The sequence below is a fragment of the Dermacentor andersoni genome, chromosome 3 (genome assembly GCF_023375885.2).
Source record: "Dermacentor andersoni chromosome 3, qqDerAnde1_hic_scaffold, whole genome shotgun sequence".
In the NCBI taxonomy this organism is placed as follows: Eukaryota; Metazoa; Arthropoda; class Arachnida; order Ixodida; family Ixodidae; genus Dermacentor; species Dermacentor andersoni.
The window spans coordinates 73329237-73350010 of NC_092816.1; the positions used below are offsets into that span (position 1 = coordinate 73329237).

The 20774-nt window shown below is 42.8% G+C and overlaps 1 protein-coding gene across 1 annotated transcript in view; it reads right to left on the bottom strand.

Moving 5' to 3' along the window:
• mib2 (E3 ubiquitin-protein ligase mind bomb 2) overlaps nt 1-18129 on the bottom strand; it is a 70800-nt gene extending 52671 nt beyond the window's left edge. Inside the window, exons 1-5 of the mRNA XM_055061938.2 lie at nt 17884-18129; nt 15626-15945; nt 9623-9794; nt 4582-4688; nt 2624-2818 (exon numbers count right to left, since the gene is read on the bottom strand). Coding sequence (XP_054917913.1) covers nt 2624-2818; nt 4582-4688; nt 9623-9794; nt 15626-15854 — 703 coding nt within the window. The 5' untranslated portion in view covers nt 15855-15945; nt 17884-18129. The remainder of the gene's footprint in view (nt 1-2623; nt 2819-4581; nt 4689-9622; nt 9795-15625; nt 15946-17883) is intronic.
• Nucleotides 18130-20774: the final 2645 nt, after the last annotated feature.

Sequence of the window (20774 nt, forward strand, 5' to 3'; positions counted from 1 at the left end):
GGGGGGGGGGGATGGTGTGTGTATGAGCTCGTTTGTTAACACTGCATTTATAGTCTTGCATTATTGATCGGAGTATGTGCAGAATATTTCGCTTATATACCTTTTCAGTTTGCCTATGTTCCCCTATTCATGTACTGTACTAATTGCCGACATACTGCAATCGACTAGTTTTTCTTAGTGCTATATATATTATTGGAATATTCATGTATTGTACTCATGGTTGCAGTGCTGCTTATGACCCACCCTTTAACAGCCGACAGGCCAACAGTATGAGTAAATAAAAATACTTTAATATGTTTCCAATAGAGGCGCACTCCGTTTGACCTGAGACACCGGTGTACCAGATGTCCTTCAACATTCCATGCTGGGATGCAGTTTTAATCACTTGAAATGGTCTGTAAAATTTAGAATATGAAAGTACAGCTCATTTCCTTACAAGGACATAGTCTCCAGGTTGTATGTCCGGTATCTCGCTACTGTGCATTTTATCAAAGTTTCTCTTCATGTGGTGCTTGTAGACCTGTTCTTTGACAGCTTTTTTTTACTTCAGCGAGTTCGAGGTTCTTTAGGAGGCCTAGCTCATGATCTGCAGGAAGTATGGCCCCTGTACCCGAAGTGGCAAAATGAGGACTGCAGCCTAAACCAGTGGTGTACGATCTGTTGTGATGTTTCACAGCGGCCTCGAGACAGCACTTCCAGCCATGGTGAAAGTCTGTATACATCTTCAGCTAATGTTTGATGTTTCATATGGCACGTTCCACTAGATCGTTTGCTGCTGGGTGGTATGGAGAAAAATACTTTATCATTATCCTGTACTCCTGTGCCATCTTTGATAACCTGGCACTCCGGAAAGCCGGTCCGTTGTCGCAGACTACCCTCTTTACGTGTTCAAAACATTCAGCCTTGAGGAGATCTATTACACTGTTTGCGTCTTCTTTGCCAGCTTTAGCCGCAATCATCATCTGCACTCATCTATGGAAAGCAAGGGAGCTTGCGTTCGCTTGAGTCCTTCCCCCTTCTTTTTGAGCTCCGCGAAGTTTAAATGAATTACTTCGAACGGGACGCTTGAAAATTCAAGGTTTGTCATAACGTCTGTCGTTTGCTTGAATTTAACTTTGTTTACCTGGCAGAGGTGGCACGTGCGGATGTAATGGCTGATGTCGTTTTTCATGCCTGGCCATGTGAATCTCATCAGCAATTTCTTATAAATGCGCCAGAAGGCATCATGTCCGCCCGATCTAGGAATGTCATGGTATAAATGAAGAATCTTTGGAAACCGTAGTTGGTGGTACGTAATACTTTCCATTGATAAACTGGAGCTCTTCTGTACCTTCCTACAGCTTAATATGATTGATTGCCTCTGGATTCTTGCTTGATTCGTGTACAAGTAATCTTGACAGTACATCAGCATCAGTGAAGAGCAAGCCAGGACAGAGCAAAATTATGAAATCAAATTGTTGCAGATAGTTCACCCATCTAGCAATGCGGCCTCTTGGCTGGGCCATGCTCAGAAGTGGAGTCAGTGCTTCGTGGTCAGTGAAAAGTATGAATTTGGCACCTTCTAGGTAAGTACAAAAGTATTGCAGAGCTTTTAAGATGGCCAGAGATTCCTTTTCCATGGTAGAGCAATTGATTTCAACGGGTTTCAGGGTATAGCTATAATACTCTACAACTTGGTGTTTGGTTTGATCGGCTTGTTTTGAGGGTTTCTGGCATAGAACTGCACCGGTAGCATAGTGTGATGCATCAGTGTTCAGCACGAAAGGCAGAGAAAAATCCGGTATTTGCAAGATGGGGTCCGACAATATTAGCTTTACAAGCTCACAATAGACAGCTTTGCACTCCTCATGCCATTGAAAAGGCATGTCTTTCTTAGTTAAACGTGTGGGGCACCTTGTCCTCAGTGCATAGTACTTGATAAATGCCCTAAAGTGTCCTGCTAGGCCAAAGAAAACGTGCAGGGAGTGCACATCATAAGGCTTTACCAGCATGAAGATTCTCTCTACCGATTTTTGCTTAGTGCTTTTAGTGTGTCCATCAAACACCCTGCCAAGAAATACTACTGTATCTTGAAAGATACAGTAGTATTACAGATACAGTAAGCACAAGAGCTCTGGACCATGGTGCACAAAGGCCCCCGCATAGCATGGCCATGGTTGGCATGACACCCAAATGCTGCCCTCTCCTGTCATTTTACCCAACTTCTCACACATGCTGCCCAAGAAATTACGCTGTGCTCATAATTTTAGAGGTCACACCTGCAGCTGTTAGTGCTACTGCACTGCAGGTGCCATGCTATTAAAAGAAGTTTTCAACATTATTCATTGTCACCGCAGTGTTTCATGAAGCTGTTTACAAACTGACAGAAACTTAAAAAAAAAGAATAGATAAAAGACTGAAAATTATATGCCTGCCAATACGTTCATCTTGCCACACCTGGTCTTGCAGGTTTAGTCAACTGGCACGCACCCCCAAAGCAGTTGAGTGATAAGGCTACCAACCAGGCCTTCCATTCAATTGTGTCTCACTAGCAGCACCAGGAGGCCACTTCGATGCTTCAAACTGTGTACCAGTGTAGGGCAGGGAGAATGAGAGAACTATGCCTGCAGCCTCTGTCACGCACCCAGTACAGGAAGGTGGTCTCGGTAATAAGTAGGTCCCGGCACGTCCTGGATGCACCTCAAGTCCACTTTGCCCAGGTGTCCTAGCCGGTAGACGTTCGTCGAACCCGAGGACCAGCGCACGCTCGCCACACTGCGTCCAGACTCGGTCTCCCAGCCGCGCACGTCTGTCACTGTGCCCGCCTTGCCCTCACCTCCTGCACCGTGCAACCACCCTAACGCTCGGAACAAAGGCAGATCACTTCCCCTGCAAACGGCTGTATGGTGATCAACACCCCTTGCCACATGGGTAAGCTGACAGGTTAGGTAAGTTAACCAAAGTTTCGTTCAATTTCAGGTTCTTCTGCTTGTCATCACAAAACAAAGTTGGCAGCTATTGTTTACATTCAAAGTAGTAACAACAGCTCAGGGTGAGTGCTGTATGGAGTAGTTTTTTTCAAATGTGTATGACTTGACCTGACATGGTAGCACACGTATCAACATATAAGCACCTATGAAGGCAATTTGCCAAAGCTGCAGATGAATATATGCAATTAGTGTAAGCATGCTACGGTGGCAGCAAAACTATACGCTAGATTGCCTGCTGCCTGCCTTAACTAAGCTTTCATAACAGAAGCAAACAAACCTGTGGCAAGAGCTGTTGGCCTAACCCTCAGTTTAATAACCTTAGCTTAACCTCAGGATAAGCTAAAGCTATTACAAGGAGCACTCACTGCTTCTTTCTGGCTAAAGTAAAAACCACAATGTTCCATCTAGCTAAAGCAGGTATGAAAACCGGACAGCCTGGCTTTTCAAAAATGTTTACCATGCAATGTCAGCATGGTTAAAGTTCAGTGCAAGAACACATCCCATGTAGCATTAACAATATTTTCTGTAGCCTCAGCACATACTTGCAAAAAATATGAAGTGCAACTCGGCAGACACTGTTTTATTTTTCCTGCAACCCTCTGGACAATTTCAGCTTGCCCATCACTCTATGCTTCTTGTAAACAACACTTAGATGGCAAAAGGAACTTGTTGAAGAGTTAAGTTATGAACAACGGTGTATTGGTTTGTTGTTGTGTTGCCAGCCATCTATTTCAAAATGGCATCCTCCGTGTGATGGGTGAAAGCTTCAAATGACATTAAAAAAAAAGAGAAAGCATGATGATTCGGAGAGTTAAGCTTCAAGTGAGAACAACTTTGCGATACAGCGCATTGTACTTAAATGCATAGATAAGAAAGGTTAAAATGTGTAGTGAAACCATTTGTGTGCCGTGAAGCACACCTCTGTTAGTGTAAAAAAACTTTCTTTTTCTTTTGATAAATTTTGCCTTTCTGACAAACTTCCTGCTTTGTCTTGCTTTACATGATCAACAGAATCGTTCACACCCAAAAAAATTCCTTCTTTCTTTCGGTAGCTTTCCTGCCTTTTTCACTGACCTTAAAGGATTTAAGTTAATTGAACAGTCAATTGGTAGGTTAACTGGATACTTGTGGATTTGGCTGTCATCATCAGAGCTTACTAGCCCATGGCTATTTCTACTTATTTATCTTCATATCCCCATCAGCACAAACAGGGTGTGTCCTATCCATGCTGCCAAATGGCACAGCAAACCATTTATAAGCTCATCCCTCATGTAGACCCTCCTCAAACAGGTACCAAAGTGTGCAATTAATGTGTAAACATTTAATTAATAAGACCTGCCACAGGAAATTACTTCACTAAATCGAGAACACAATGCACCATTTTCCATAAAAGCATTCTAGGGTAATGGGAAAGTTGCATCATAAAGAAAATTTAACTAAATCGAAGCTGCAAAAGTTGTACCGAAGTTCCTACTTTCTTACATAGCAGCATAATGCCACCACTTTTGCATGAGACACTTTTATAATCTGCACCGACAATACATTAGTCAACTATGTGGGAAAACCAGTGGCAAAGCCAAAATTGCAAATTCAGTGGTTTAGCAGCACTCACCGTCTTGATTGCCCCAGTCCCAGTCAGGGCCCCGAACAACCTTGGCACCAGTGAATATTCCACGTGCTTGAATCTTGACAGCACCTTGCCTCCTGGGCATCTCTACCCTGCAAAAAGAGGCAGGACCAGAAGATTTAACACATGATCTCGCACAGCCAGGAAAAAGCTTCTTCCGCTGCAGTCCAAGCCCAACTGCTGCAAGGGCAATGCAAATAATGAGACACACAAGCAAAGGTAAATTTCAGAGGTCATAGTGCAGCAGAGATGGTCATATGTTTCTTGCTTCCTGGTTGCAGTTAACAGACAACCAACCAACAAACAAAAGTGCACTAACCACTAAAAATAGGCAAAAAGCGGCATTTACAAAGGAAAAAAGAAAGAACTATAATATACAAGACTAAAAAGGTAGCTGCGAGATATACAACAAAAATTTAAATATGTAGATATAGGCAGAGGAGATTGGCAGCCTCAAACACTGTTGGCCATTTTCTTGCCCCTCCAATATGTTTTGCCATTCAAGCAAGGAAAATTTCTGCATTATCATATCATGTGAAGTACGGATTGGCTTTTCAAATGGTCTGTTAGTTTTATATAAGCAAACAACTCATTCAGCCTGAACAGAAGCACCAATAAGTTAACTAACAATTTACACAAGTTCTCTAAACTGAATATAAAAACGTGGCTTGCATTTTAAGCACAGGCACCATGCTAGGACTGAGTACTTTTGCTTGTGTCACCATGAGTTAGTAAAAACCTATACACTGGGTCAAGCACTGAACACAAACACTTCTCATTTTTTTTGCCTAAGCTTGAAAGAAATTAAAAATAGATTTCAATTGACAAATAAAATAAAGCACAACTGAACTGACAAGCTATACACAATAAAGTGTCACTAATAGCAACGATTTTCATTACTAGCCACAATATAATATACAAAGCACTGACATTACTAACCTTAATCAGTCTGCATTACTGTAGAAGCAAATCCAACAGCTTGTTAAACTAGGGAATAAATGCAAAACTAGTAACTTCAGAACACCTTACTGCACAATATTTTACTGCCGTTATCAGCCTACTTTAAGTCCACTGGGAGACAAACGCCTCTCACAGATATCTCCAATTGCCCTTGTCATCAGCCTCCAAACTGGACCCACATTATGCCTGCAAATCTGCTGATCACTCGTCGCTCCAATGCCCTCGATTATGCTTCCACTTAAAATTAAACACCGACTTTAACTCCACAAATATAGCAAGCAATGAAAAAATAAATAAATAAAGACCCAACTGTCGTTTACCTAGCTTTAGGAAACCAGCAAAGGCCGTGTACTTCATTCAAGTTACTCAAGCTCGTACACAGTTCTCTCCTGGAGGGGACAACCAGCAACGATAGCAAGTGACGGAACGCAGTGTGTGAAGTATGCAAAGAACAGGCACTGATAGCTGGATCAGGAACCTGCGCGTGAGTGGTGGAACGAGGAGATGCCTGAGAGGGGGGTGCTTCCCTTCCTCTTTACTCCCACCGGTATGGGTTGCAAGTAGTTGTGCAATAAACCAAGTGCCCTCTCGCCTTTCATTCCTACAGCAACCAAAACAAACGAACTTCCTCGTCCCTCGTTGTCAGTGCACTGATCTGCAGCATGTGCTGACACAGCAGCTGTGCAGGAAAATGTGAAATTTTATAAAGCGAAGTGACGACTCCACAATAAAAAGACACCAACTCCCGCAAAGAAAAAAAAACTGAAAGAAAGAAAAAAAGAAGCCTTCTTTCATGGGCACTTTATTTAATTTTGCACTTGTGCCACTCTTTAATACTTTGCCAAGGATCCACTACATACATTATTCATTTTCAAGAGGAAATAAAGAAAGTAATGGCAGCATGCTTGCTGATGCAATAGATGCTTATGGTGCGAAAGGTTAGAAAAAAAAAGAAGAAGAGAAAAACAAGACCCCACATCTGGTGCTCCTTCTGCCTGACTGGCACTCTTTCTGTCCATTTCAGCCACAAGCATTGTGCCACAAACATTGACAGCTATGTGTCGACTAGTCCAACATCATACTTTGCTGGTGCAACCTTTGAACTAAATCATTTGCAGATTTTCAAGGGACCGACTACCAAAAGCATATTAAGATAATAATGAATCAATCATTGGAAGTACTGTATTATACTCACTGCTTTGATGAGCTATCGGTGTGAAGCTTATCAATGTGATTCTTTCAATATTCTCAAAATAAGAGTTACATTGTTTATGTTAAACAGATATTTTGTGACTTTGCAATACCCTGAAGTATTGCTAAGTGAGCGATACAGAGCCTCCAAGGGGTAAGAAAATGTCAAAATAAAACTAATTAGATCTTTGAACCATGGTCATTAATCACAGCTGACCACCAGTTCTCTTTTTTTTTTTTATTATATTTTTTTTTTTTTTACTAGCCTAAGAGTCACGGGGGTTCTCGGGCACCTAAATGTCAAAGTGCTTATGGAAGACGCTGAAATTTAAGAGCCTTTATCATGAGCAATATGAGCGAGCGAGCACATAGGAAAAGCCTTGATCTCTGTTTGGGGGAACATAAGAATTCCTTCCCAGTGCTCCATATGCGCTTCAGGAAACCATTCCAATGGGTCAATTACATGTGTAGTGTTAACCCCCTCTCATGTCCTTGATTCCTATAAAGAAAAATCTTCCTTAAGACTTGATTTCTAATTGCATTGTTTTCTCAGCAAGACAAACTTCTCTGCAGAAAAAGAGTTTTCCTGAGGATTACAAAATCTTTGCGAGCTATATTTACAACAGAATATGCTTGGTGCTGCTACAGTTAATTATCCTTATGCCTCCAAGTCCACAAATAATTTTTTTTTCTTTCAGATACCTCTACGTTTCCCAAAGAGAAGTTTAAAAATTAGCAGGAGTCATGTTATCCATTGAAAGTGATGTCACAGTGGCACGCAATGTAATCTCCATCTTTCCAAATTGTCGCTGCAATGTCTGACAAAGCTGCATAGACCAGAAGCTAACTACAGTTATAAATTTCTAGTGTCAAGTATGGAGACATGAGGGGACAGTTCGTACTGTCACACCTGACCCAAGGAAAAGTTAGCTACATTAATTTCCTGGCCATGAAAGTAATTAATATGATTCCACTGCAGCAAGATATGTTTCATGGGCAACTTCATTGATCATACAAGATTATTAATATGCGTCATATCTGTCATATGAGGCTTTTTGCCAGGAGTAGAATGTTTATACTATGATTATATATTCAGGTTATTCACTCTAAGACTTGTGGCAGAATGTCGTGTGGGTAACTGAAAGCATTCACACTGAACTTAATACCAAGCTACCTTGATGCTCCACAAGAAAAGTAGAAAGATACCTATAAAGAAAGGAGTCAGGCAAGGAGACACAATCTCTCCAATGCTATTCACTGCATGCTTGGAAGAAGTATTCAAGCTATTAAACTGGGAAGGCTTAGGAGTGAGGATCTACGGCAAATATCTCAGCAACCTTTGGTATGCAGATGACATTGTCCTGTTCAGCAACACTAGGGACAAGTTACAACAAATAATTGAGGACTTTAACAGAGAGAGTGTAAGAGTGGGGTTGAAGATGAATATGCAGAGGACAAAGATAATGATCAATAGCCCAGGAAGGGAACAAGAGTTCAGGATTGCCAGTCAGCCTCTGGAGTCTGAAGGAGTACATTTACCTAGGTCAATTACTCTCAGGGGCCCCTGATTATGAGAAGGAAATTTACAGAAGAATAAAAATGGGTTGGAGTGCTTACGGTAGACGTTGTCAGATCCTGACTGGAAGCTTACCACTATCATTGAAAAGAAAGGTGTACAATCAATGCATTCTACTGGTGATAACATATGGGGCAGAAGCTTAGAGACTGACAAAGAAGCTTGAGAACAAGTTAAGGACCGTGGAAAGAGCGATGGAACGAAGAATGATAGGCATAGCAATAAGAGAAAGGAAGAGAGCGGTATGGATCAGAGAGAAAATGGGGATAGCCAATATTTTAATTGACATTAAGAGAAAAAAATGGAGCTGGGCAGGCCATGTAATGCGTAGGTTAGATAACCGGTGGACCATTAGGGTTACAGGAAGGGTGCCAAGTAAAGGAAAGTGCAGCAGAGGACAAGAGAACACTGGGTGGGGTGATGAAATTAGGAAATTTGCAGGTGCAAGTTCGAATTGGTTTGCGCAGGACAGAGGTAACTGGAGATCGCAGGGAGCGGCCTCCGCCCTGCAGTGGACATAAAATAGGCTGATGATGATGAATACCTCAACTCATTCTTAAAAGCAATTTAGGTTAACTATCTTCTAAACTGTCATCTTATTTGTACCTTGCACTGGCAAACACTCACTAGACCTTGCTTTGCCTAAATCCCGCAATGTCAACAGGCTACCAAAATGGGGTGCTCCCGTCTGTGAATATGGCTGCTGTACCTTGGCTTCAGGCATGCAAGTTCTCAAGTACACTTTCGCCTTTGGGAAAGACAGTTATTCTTTACAAGCCTTCAACATGACCTTTCTGTAAAGCTTTACCCATTCCCTACAAAGCCACCTAATAGTGCTGTGTATGCTGTCCTCTCCTCATCCGCATGACCTCAGTCAAAGGGCTGTGTGGGCTTATCAACTGAGGGAACAATGACAAGACCTTTTGCCAAAATAAATCAATCATATTTATTTCCATTGAAAAGGAGGAGTACGGGACTGAATGCTAGAACAGCTTGACGAGGTCCCGACCCCTTACAAGTTAGCAGAGCAGCAAGATGATGGCAAGTCATCTGTTCACACAAGCCTGAGGTTCCTCCCACTGTGAAATTCATACCAGTCTGCATCCTTTGGCCTACCACAATGAGACCACCTGCACATCTGGAAGCAAGGTTGTTGCCAGTGCATGCAGAGGTATTTGTGGCTTGAGACGACAGGCACAGAAAATGCGGACGCGGACACAAGAAGAGCAAGAACAGAACCATAGCATAGGAACTTGTTCAGCTTTCTGTAGTTGTCAAATACATGGGACTCGGACTCACCCCGCGGAGCCAGCAGTGTCGTAGCGAACAAACGTGTGGGTGAGGTCATGCTTGTCCGCCATGTAGCACTGGTTGCACAAGTCGAAATCATAGCAACGTGTGCATTTCCACCGGGTCCCACTGATGCCCCGCTTGACACAAGCGTCACATATGATGTTTGGGTGTTTCACACCTGCACAGAGAGGCAGTAGAGAATTGGAGCCGAGGTTTGAATGAATAAAGGTGTATCCCACCTATCCCTGAGGCAATGCCTGTACAATAATGTGTTGCAGATAAAAACTGCACTAGGATAGAAAAAGGAAAATGTAGCAACGTCACACCCATGCTCTGCACAGAGAAAGCATCTGGCCCTTTCGTGCTGGGAGTTAAAGAAACTATGCCCGTTCCCAACAATTCCCAAATTTGTGCATTACTGCGATGTCCATAAGTGCTAATCTTAATAATCAGATTTGTCGTGGTAGAACAGCACTCGACAAACACCACTCGTCCACCATACTTCACATGTAGCATGTTACATACATAAACAAGAAAACACATACGACATCTCACACCCCCTTAGTGCAGGAGCCAAAGCTTAACGTTGTGCACACTTTTGGAGTTGCTTGATTGAGAAATTGCGACACAACGTGCATTCAGGAAGAATGTCCCAAGAAGTACCAGAAATGTGCAGCACTTTCCCAAATTCCAGTTATGTGTAAACAATTTGCAAAGGACATAAAATTAAGCCATTCACAGCACAAGCTGCTGAGACTAAGAAAAATATATCCAGAGTGCTTTTTGTTCCGCACTATAGGTCATTGAGGGATAAGTGAAACCACACTTCCAAGTGACAGCACTTGTCCCACACCCATTCATAAAAGAAAAGGAAGTTATAAAAATAATTTAGAAAGGCTACAAGTTTAGCAATGAAAGGATAGAAAAAAAGAATTTCCATATCTACCACGATTGGCTGTGGCAAGCACTGGCTAACACTCCAAGAGACATATATGCAAACACCTAGAGAGCGTGTGGGAGGATGGCCATGATGGCAGCTCGATGATAGAGCACTGCGTGTGTAATGCGAATGAAGTGGATTCAGAAGTGGGCTTACTTTAATTTCCCTTAGCAATACTTTGACATTTCAATAAAAAAGGAATGTTAATTTCCTCTATGCTTTCCCTGGCTTCGTTATACCTAACCTAACCTAACCTAACCTAAATCAGCAGAATGCACCTACGTTTGTCTCCAAGGCTTTACAGGCAAGAACACTGTGGCGTGCAAGTGAAGGGAACACGATCAAGTGCATAGCGCGAGATGAGGAAGTGTTTGCCAAGCCGAACTGCGGGGGCGGGAGAGGGAGGCGGGGTGAGGCATCGCATATCGTAGCGGCACTTCCTATCTGGGCGTTCCCTGCTACGATAAGTGTGTTTGGGGAAAGCCCACAGCAGACACGATGGCGTTTCCTCTGGTCTACGTCAAACAACGTAGCACTGTGCAAACAATGTGCATGGGCGTCGCACCTACAAGCCGACTCATTAACTCATGGAGTCTCCATTCCTTTTGAATGGGGCAAAGTTTATGAATAGTAGCTACTGTTGCTCATCACATTAAATAAAGCAGAAATTCAGTATAAATACCCAGCATTTCTAGCAAATAATGTAAATGTTAGCAGATTCTTTGGGCAAGGTTAAAAAGCAGAGTCTGCACCATTTACAATATAGCATAGTCCTATGAAAAGGAGCCACATCAAAGGGCTATGTGAAGCATTTGGTAGAGCTTCTGGAACACTCTACTTCATTTAATAATATCAGTGCCTTTCTTTTAAAAAGTTAAAGCATGCACTCAAGGCATTTTATTGATGTGACCTTCCATTCTTTTCATGTCTCCTTATTATTATCTCCATACATGTCTTAATGCTTATAGAATGCTCTGCTGTTGAAAGCTTATAACAGATATTTTCACTATGCTATCTTACATGCTTATTAAACATGATATTGTTAAATACAGAAAGTAATAAACAAATTTACGCCAGAAGAAATGATGGCGTAAAGAAAAGGAAGAAGAGGGATCAAGCGCAAATTGCCTAGAAATAGTCGCAACCGAAAACTCCCCTTCAACTACGTATTTTACAGATAAATTTGTCATCTTAAACGCCCCAGCCTCTTCTGGCCATCAATAAAGCTTTCTCGCAAGTTAAACAGAAACTGCAAGTATAGCTAGAGTATTGGTAAATCCCATTCAGGAACTACCACAAGGTAACACGGGCGTGGCTTTGCAGAGGCAAAGCAGGAGCACGTGTGCAAGCAACAAGATAATGGTTGTTTACAAGTGATGATAACACCCAAAATGCTTTCCCAGCTTTATCAGCCTCTGTTTGGATAAATACTGTCTGGAAGCACCATGTTAGAAAGGCCTTGGCCTATCTCCATATCTGCAGATGTTGCAACAACTCAAGGCTGACTCACAGGTTTTGTTTGATAGTGTTGACGTAAATCTGGAAAAAAAGATTTCGTCAACATTTGTTGTCGACTCTCAAAATTTATCACTAATTAGGCACACACATTTTTGGTTACCATAATCGATGTTTGAAACTGCAGTACCCAGCAGCGAACAATTTTATCACGCCCTATTTCCATTGCTGCAGTGCTCCAACTCACTAAACTAGATGTTCAGATTAAGTAAGCAGGCTCAGCATCAGATTTTCAGTTATAAGTGATGGGTAAAAAAGCTAGCCTCAGCATCAAATATTCAGTCATGGGACGTAAGCAGCCTTCATCTTGTCTTCAGCTTGTGTTTGTTTATGGCTACAGTGGTGCAGAAAACACTGACAAGCTCAATAATACTACCAGTGGGCAACAATATATATCAGGAAAGAACAACCTGAGATAGTTCATTTAGTGCTAACACGATTATTATGAAAGTGGTCGGGTACTTGTTAAAAATCAACACCATAGTCCAGATCTCTCAATATCTGTAGTCAATAGCAGAAACAGTTTATTGAGCATTCAATTCCTTGCTAACTCACACTGGGAGTTCGAAACTCACCCAACTATCTCATTTAAAAGTTAAGCCAAGCATTAGGTGGCAAGTCAAAACTGGATTCTACTATCAGTAACATATACATAGTGGCTAGGACAAATTGTTCACATCTTTTATTTTCATTCTCTCACTTGGGGGGCTATCAACAGGTTTTTCCCTCTCAGTGCTCTTGTACCATCCATCCACTCAGTCTACACTTGTACTGCTTCTCTCATGCCCTCATCAGCAAAACTTAATTACCTGAGCTGCACAGTTTTGAAGCCCTACGTCACACCACAATTCTGCACTCAAACCCACAGGCAATAATTAACTAGTCATTGACTGAAGGTTTGATCCAAAGAAGGCTACTGCTAGCTTTGCAGGCATATGCACTTAAAATTCTAGTAAAAAATTACAGGTGAACGGCGCAAAAATCTCACAATATCCGATTTATGTGCTGTTCGCCTGTAGTGATCAACAACTTTTTTAAAAAGCTAATTCAGAAAGCTATAGTATCTTGGAGTGAAACCTTTTTGAAGTTGCAATCTGTGGAAATGAGTACAGAAGTGATAGAAGGCATCCAGATTGTCATCTACAGTAATAAAATTATATATACTACTATTCGCCAATGCTTGTACAAATCGACATCTCCAAGAACTTCCCCTCTTCCTTGGCTATCCCCAAGGTGTCGAGTAAAATTGAAGACATCTTGGACAAGGTTACTAAAACATTTCGCTGTCACTAAAAGTTGAAGCACACTTTCTGATGCACTGCCAATATATGCAAGATGCCCCCTCAGGTACTTTATAGATTTACACAAAAGCATGCTCTAAACAGCCACCAAGCTAAGGCTCTAACTAAACTAAAGACATTCATAGCAACCACCAGGTTTACATAATCGGCGCTTCACACATTACGCAGTCTGTAACCTATAAAAAGATGATGTTGCACACTGGTAATGACCGTGGTCGCATTTGAATCAAGTGAAGACAACCAAAATTTTGACGCCCGACTCAATATGATGTTCACTTAATGTTTTCTATTTAAAGTGATCGAATGTGAAAGTTCGGCTGCACAAAGATTGGTCACCGAAAATTCTCCTCTAAATGCCTTCCATTGCTTTTTCTATACAGTTTCTATTGCTGGCAAATCTTGCAGCACTCCCAATGACAGCCGCTCACCTTGATATTCCTTCATGACTATTGGCTTGGTCTACAGCGGAGTTTCCTACAAAAATCACCTGAGAGAACTCTGGCATTGTGGTCGTTCCGCGACCATAAGAATAATGGGTAGTACTTGGATTTGCCTAACCTTCATGCCTGTTGCTTCAGACATTCTTGCGACATTATCTATTGCAATATGCTTGCTTTTGTATTACCAAAAATCAACATTTCCTAAGTGCACAAAAGCAATAAGTTCCTGCACACATGCATAATAAGTGCAAATTGTTGCTTTCATAATGCAGTATCTTGTTCCAAATGATTAATTTGCAATGCCGCAAAGCCATAAGAAGCATGAACCACGAAATTTAGGCAAATCTGTCATTCTCAAGATGGCTGAACCACCCTACTTGCAGCGTACTAGCGCCCCAGCTCGCTCTAGTAATTTTTTCTAGGAAACTATGATCCACAGACCACAGGTTGCGAAACACTGGTCTGGAGTACGGCAATTTTAAAAATGCATTAAAACTTCTTTCCTTATAAAAAGAACCACTTTCAGAAATTTTGCCGGCTGATATGGTGGTTGAAACAGCCGCATAAATATAACTGATAAGTTGAGAAGTGCCCAACCTGAAGACTATGAACGATGGCTCATGGACAATGCATTCTATAACTCACTCTTGCAATATCTGCTTGAAACAGACCTCCATGTTTATAATTTCATCCCAAAATCGTGCCACATAGCAACCCAGGAGAATAAAATATATATATACATAGAACTGATATCGCAAATCTCACCCTGTCGACACATGCGGATAATTACCAATGAGAACAGCTGCGTGATATGACAGATCTCACTCCCTACGTCAGGAAACAGCTGCAGACTTCCACAACTTAATGTGATACTACAGCTGACAGCATGAATTCCTCTTGGTTTCTAGCGGATGTGCTGCCAAGAGGAAATGCAATGTCAAGAAGAGCTGTGCAATAATATATCGCCCACAGAAAGACAGCTTCAGAAGTCATCAGGTTTTGCTAATAACAGTGCTTAGAGCAGACAGGTGAGTTTGATGCATGATATGGTACAGAAAAGTGTCATGCCCACTGGTTCAAGACCACGAAAGGAGGTACTGTATGATGTTTTTCAGATATCCCTGTGACGAAGAGAGATCGAATGTCATCTCTATAAAATGTCATTTTCACCCAGTTCCCTTAATGGTCCACTTGGTAAGCAGCGGACATTCTCCATAAAAGCGCAGCAGTGAAGCATTTCACACGCCAACAAGTAATTTGTATTTATTTATTTTTGCCTTAGCACTTGCTCAACAATTTTTCTTTTAAATTAAGATTTCTCTATATTGCAAAAGTGTCACTCATATTTCCAGCTAGATATATCACTATTTGTTGACAGCATTGTCAGATACAGAACTTGAAAAATACAGGAATGAAAATACAAAATTCCAGAAATTGAACAAAATAAAAAGGGGGCAGAAAATACCAAATGAGGACCATGACTTTCTTTTTCAGGTTTCAGACTATTATCCCTCCTAACCCAACAGTGCAATCTTTTTTTCTGCACCGTCTAGTACAGCATACTACACTGACACAGGTTGTAGTGAACATAATTAGCTACAAATGACATTTCCTCTTGCAGCACAAGCTTTAGAAGTACTTACCTGCATTATTCACAAATGTATACCAGCTAAATTGTGACATCCAGTGAAGATGACCTGGCTTGGCGATTCGACGACCAAACGTGGTGCGAAATAATCTTGGCACTCGCAGTCACATATGTAATTTTAGGCTGTACATGTGAAAGCTTTATCATGATGGCTACGCAACTCACCGGCTGGGGCATTGTCGAAGACGCGTAGGTCGTATGCGCCCTGGTAGCCGACGCGGTAGTTGGTACGGGAGCCCGAGTCCCACTGCACCACCACAGTGCGATCTGGTGAAGACGTACTCCCAGGTTCGCCAATCTCCACGAGGGTGCCCACATGTCCCTCGCCACCATCCTGGTTCGCCCACTTCCAGTCGGGCCCACGAACCACCCGCAGGCCCAGTTCCACAGCCATTGGCACACGACCACTCGCGCACCACACACACACGCGCACCCACTGTCACTACTACCTTTGACGGACTGGACGGTCGGCACTTGTTGCCATCCTGGAAATTGAGCAAAAAGAGACAGCGACAGTCAATGAAAAGCGCCAATAATGTAATGGTGCATAGTAACCTGATGACCACACTTGGACCGACATAATCAAAGAACTACTTTCACTTCATTCCATTTCATTGGGTAGTTTCAGAAATAACGCACTCAAGCATCTTTGCCTATACAACACCGCATGCTCTGCTTGCATTCTTTTCTATACATTTTTGCATTACTTTGTACACCTGGCAGTTTACGTCTCCTAACTGTGGGTGTGCAATGCCTAAAGGCCCCTATTTTTATCTACTCTACCATATATCCAACACAGTATGCAATAACGGTCACGTGGACACACATGCACACCAGCCCATAATTACAGATGGAAAACCTGCAGTGGATTGCAGCTGGTGTAATATTTATACAAATCTCAATTAGGTTGTTTTATGAAGGCAATGCTCCATCATGATTCACAAGAAAACAGTGCAGGAAGTGAACAGCGGTCAGTTGTCTGCTGTGACGCTGAATTCTAGTCATCACAGCCTCCCCATTAATTTAGTGAAGGCACTGGTACGATAAATTCAATGACTGATGTGGCTTAACAGCACAGGCATTGGCTTTCGCAACAAGAAGTCTGCTCAATGATGTTGCCTGATGGCACAAGGAAAGTCTTGTGGCCGTACAGTGAAATGATAATTTCAAGTTTAGAACAGGGCAACATTCAGCAGCAGTCATAACAATGTACCAGCCCTGGAAAACTGCCCATCTTCAAAAAAGAGCATCACAGTCAGTCTACGACAATGATCCTACTTTGAAAATGATGACTTGGGATCACTGTCAGTCTACAATTCATTGTCTGCTACTAACAGATGCCTCATGACACACAAGACAAAGAGGTGCTGCAATACGAAAACACAGCTTCTCCCAGATGACAGGTAGCTTTTCACATGTGGCTGTCACATTGTAGCTGCACACACCAACATTTAACAGCAGATTTGCTCTTGCCATTGATATCGCTGCATTGCACTTATTGCAAAGCTAGCACAACTTTGTCCTGACACAAAAGACCCTTATGTGCAGTACATATATAGTCAGGTATTTAATATTGCAAGTCCACAATTGAAAGCGACCTAAAAGGGGAAAAGATCGTAAAAATACTCGGATGTCCTTACAACAGCTGCAAGAGCCCGTTACGGTGTCCCAGAAACCTCAGCAACTTCAAAACATGAAAGCTTTAACTCCACACGGAGAACGCTGCCCATACTCGTTTATGCGTGGGATTTCGACTGCAGCCACGGGTCAGCGGAAAGCACCCGTCTACGACAATACAGAAGCTCTCAAACCCTCTCGTACACTAAGCAGTGACATTTAGATATTTGTTTTGTGCGCATTCGCAACCATTAAACGCTCCCCTTAGGACTACAGTTGAAGCGTCGATCTAGTCGGTCATGGGAGTGACCAATCGTTGGTCACCCTATCAACAAAAGCACTTAACTTCACAAAAAATTTCGGGAAATCTCAACACGGTCCCGTGCATGGACTTCGGACAGCCATGCACAAGAGTATTGCTGCTTTTTTTCGCAGTACAAGCAGACGCTCTAAAAATGACCCAATCGTCGATTTTTGGGCAAGAACCACTGACCGCGAGCAATCGAACCATGACGCGACCGTGCCTGTGCACCGCAACGACGCATACCCCGAATACGACCTACAAGTCAACTGAACGGTACTCTGTTCTTTCCTCACACGTTTGAATGCGTCACGACGAGCTGGGATTTGAAAGCCGACGCTCGATACGTCAACGCTAGCGTAAATGACGAAAATGTAAACATGTTGCACTGGAAAGTACGCGGCAGTGGTCGCAGGTAGCGCGTCCACCGATCGTTTCGCTGCACCAGCCGTCGGCGCACTATATCTCTGCAAAGAGCTCGTGAAATGGAAAAGGACTCACCCACCTTCTCACTGCAGCAGTGAACGCCGACACTGCGGGCATGCGATCCCGCAACAGCCGCTGCTAACTGGGAAAACGAACCCCTAGCCGCAGCGTTCTAGCCGCCTACCACAACAGGAAGCCATGTTGTTTGGAACACCGCATTACAATAGAGCACGCTCAACCAACCACCGCGAGCTTCCGTTCACGCAGTGAGGCTGGGACACAATAGAAAGAGAAGCCTTTGCTTGCAGGCGCTTCCGCCGAAATGTCTGTCTGCTGGCGTAAATGAGTGCCGCGATGAATGGAAATGAAAACTGCGGCCCTCGGATGATGCCTTTGAGCCGGAAAATCGAGGAAAAGCGGCCGGCCGACGAAAGGAAAAAACTGCTTACTCTGTTGCAACCATGTCGGGGAAGTACACGATGCTAACGATGCGCCGTTGGTGGTTTCGGTTCAGGTTTCGGCGTCTCGGCTTGCGCGCAGCGATACCGTGCTCGGCGTCGTCTTGCTCTTCGCGAGGTCCTAGCCGTCTGAGCGCATGGGGCGCGTGTGCGAGGACCTTGTTCGTGTGCGCTTCGCACACACACATTGTGGGTTTGGTTTGGTTTGGTGCCTGCGGATATGGCTCAACCCACTACGGGGGATCGGTCATGAATCGGGCGGCAGTAGGTAAAAAAGGGAATACTTAAATAGGATATTGTAATTTAAGAATGATATTGTCGGGAACAGAGTGGTTGCAGCGGAGCACCAGAACGAGAGGACCAGCGTCGCAGGCTCTTAGAACGGACTAGCGCGTGCCATGCTTGCGCCGCGAGCACGCACCTCCCAACTTTATTTTCGTTATGTTTTGCAGCGCCGACCTTTAGCGTCCGCCCGTATAAAATATTAAATGATAACTAATGGTTAATATCACTATTCAGGCTATATTATTTTATTATTCGAAGTTAATATTTTTGTGTTCATACTGAGGAAAGTAAAACGGTAAAATTAATATGGCAGTCTCCTTGTTTCACTTGCAAAATTAAATATTGCACCATATACGTTCTTGTTGCTGTGTCCTAGTGCCGATGCCCCAAGAGACAGTATCATAGAAAGCATGATGGCCAATCCAAAATGGCGAAGTGTACCTTCCAGAAATCGTTGCCTGTGCTCGTAGAGCCTACGAAACTCTATGAAAAAATGTTCCATAGTTTCAGGTTCGTTGCAATAAAAACATTGAGGGGAAAGTGCCAAACTATACCTGTGGGAATAAAAATTAAGCACTGGTATTTGACAACGCATTCTCGTGAAAGAAACTTCAAATTTTCTTGTTTAACACCAGCTGCTCTGCCAAGGGAATCTAACGTGCTGAAAATCGGTGTTATTTAATACACATAATTTAGCATGCTCTGAATACGAGATTTTTAAATCTTGCAGCTGGGATGGTATGCCGAAGGCTTTATAATCCTCAGTACCGGGCCTTTAAGAGACGCCACCTCTAGTGCATCTGCTGCCTCGTTTAAAGTGAGTCCCATGTGTCCTGTCCTGGTAACCATATCAAACGGATGAGGCGTAAATGTTGGGGGATAGGTAAATAAAATTATCGGAGAATGGTAGATGAAGTTGGCACTGATAGAGCAGAACAAACACATGAGGAGTCGGTTATGGTTACGACTGAATAAATAGATAAGAGAAGTTTTCGTAGAGCTAGAATGATAGCTAGTAACTTAGCCTGAAATACTGGTGTAAAGTCGCGCTGTCGAAAAGAGTAAGACCAATTTAATGATGCCGAAAAAAAGCCCACTCCTGCCTTCTCTTGACTTACAGAAGCATATGTGGCTATTACTGCATTTATACGGAGGTTCTCAAGGTGGTCATCTAACAAACCTTTAGGTATCTAACAGGCAGCAGCTTATCGTTATTAGAAAATATATTTTCGAATTAAATGCTTACTGTCGCAGTAGGTAAACTTGGAAATACTACGTCGCGGATTGACACTTGTGATGGTTATAATAGCTTCTACAGGAAAATTACCTGGGGACTTCTGGGTTGTTTAAGCTATAGTTCGGACAAGTAGAAAAAGTGCCGGAAGAACTAGAAATTAACTGAAGCATAACTGCGAGTCGGCCTAGTTGGAACAGATTCATCTTAAAACTTTTTGTGCGCAAACAAACAGGGACGAAGAATAGAGGCAACACAAGGATGAGCGCTTTCTAACAAATGGTTTTATTTTTGGTTTTAGACATTTCAAAGAATGTCTAAAGGTGGCTTGTTCGTCTGCTTCCGGTGGTCTTTTTAACGTGAAGGCTTTTCGGGACTGGTGCAGACAGGCGAATATTGTGACTGAGGCTATATGGAACGATGTTCGTCGAAAATTGCCGAAGAAGAAGAAAAGGGAAGTGCCAGAGGGACGCCTTCTATTACTAGGGGGTGCAACGGTGGAAGAACGGCATCAACAGGTTCTCAAGTTGGGGCCAAAGTTCTGCGTGGAACCAAGGATCGACATCGTCGACAGGTTAGCACTTACAAGGGACATTGCCAGGAGTGTACCAGAGAAAGAAAAAGAACGATGTGTGGTGGAATGTGTGGACGTGGTGGCCAAAGCTTCGGTAAGCGACAGATCCAGACCCAATGTTGATAGGACTGCTAAGTATTTGGTTGAGAATAATCTGCGTGTTGTTCAAGCAGACAAGGAAGGCTTTCTGGTTGTTGTACCAAATGATTGTTACTTAGAAAAGGCTTTCCTAGCGGTGAACAAGTGCTTTAAGAAATGTGATGTGAATGTAGAAAACGTAAAAAAGAAAGCGGTGGAGCTATTGAAAAAATGTGACCAAGATAAGCTTGCGTCACGTGTAAAGAACTCAAAAGGAATGAAATTGGAGATATTTTTTACGGCAAAAACCCACAAGCAAGAAATTCCGTTTAGGCCAATTG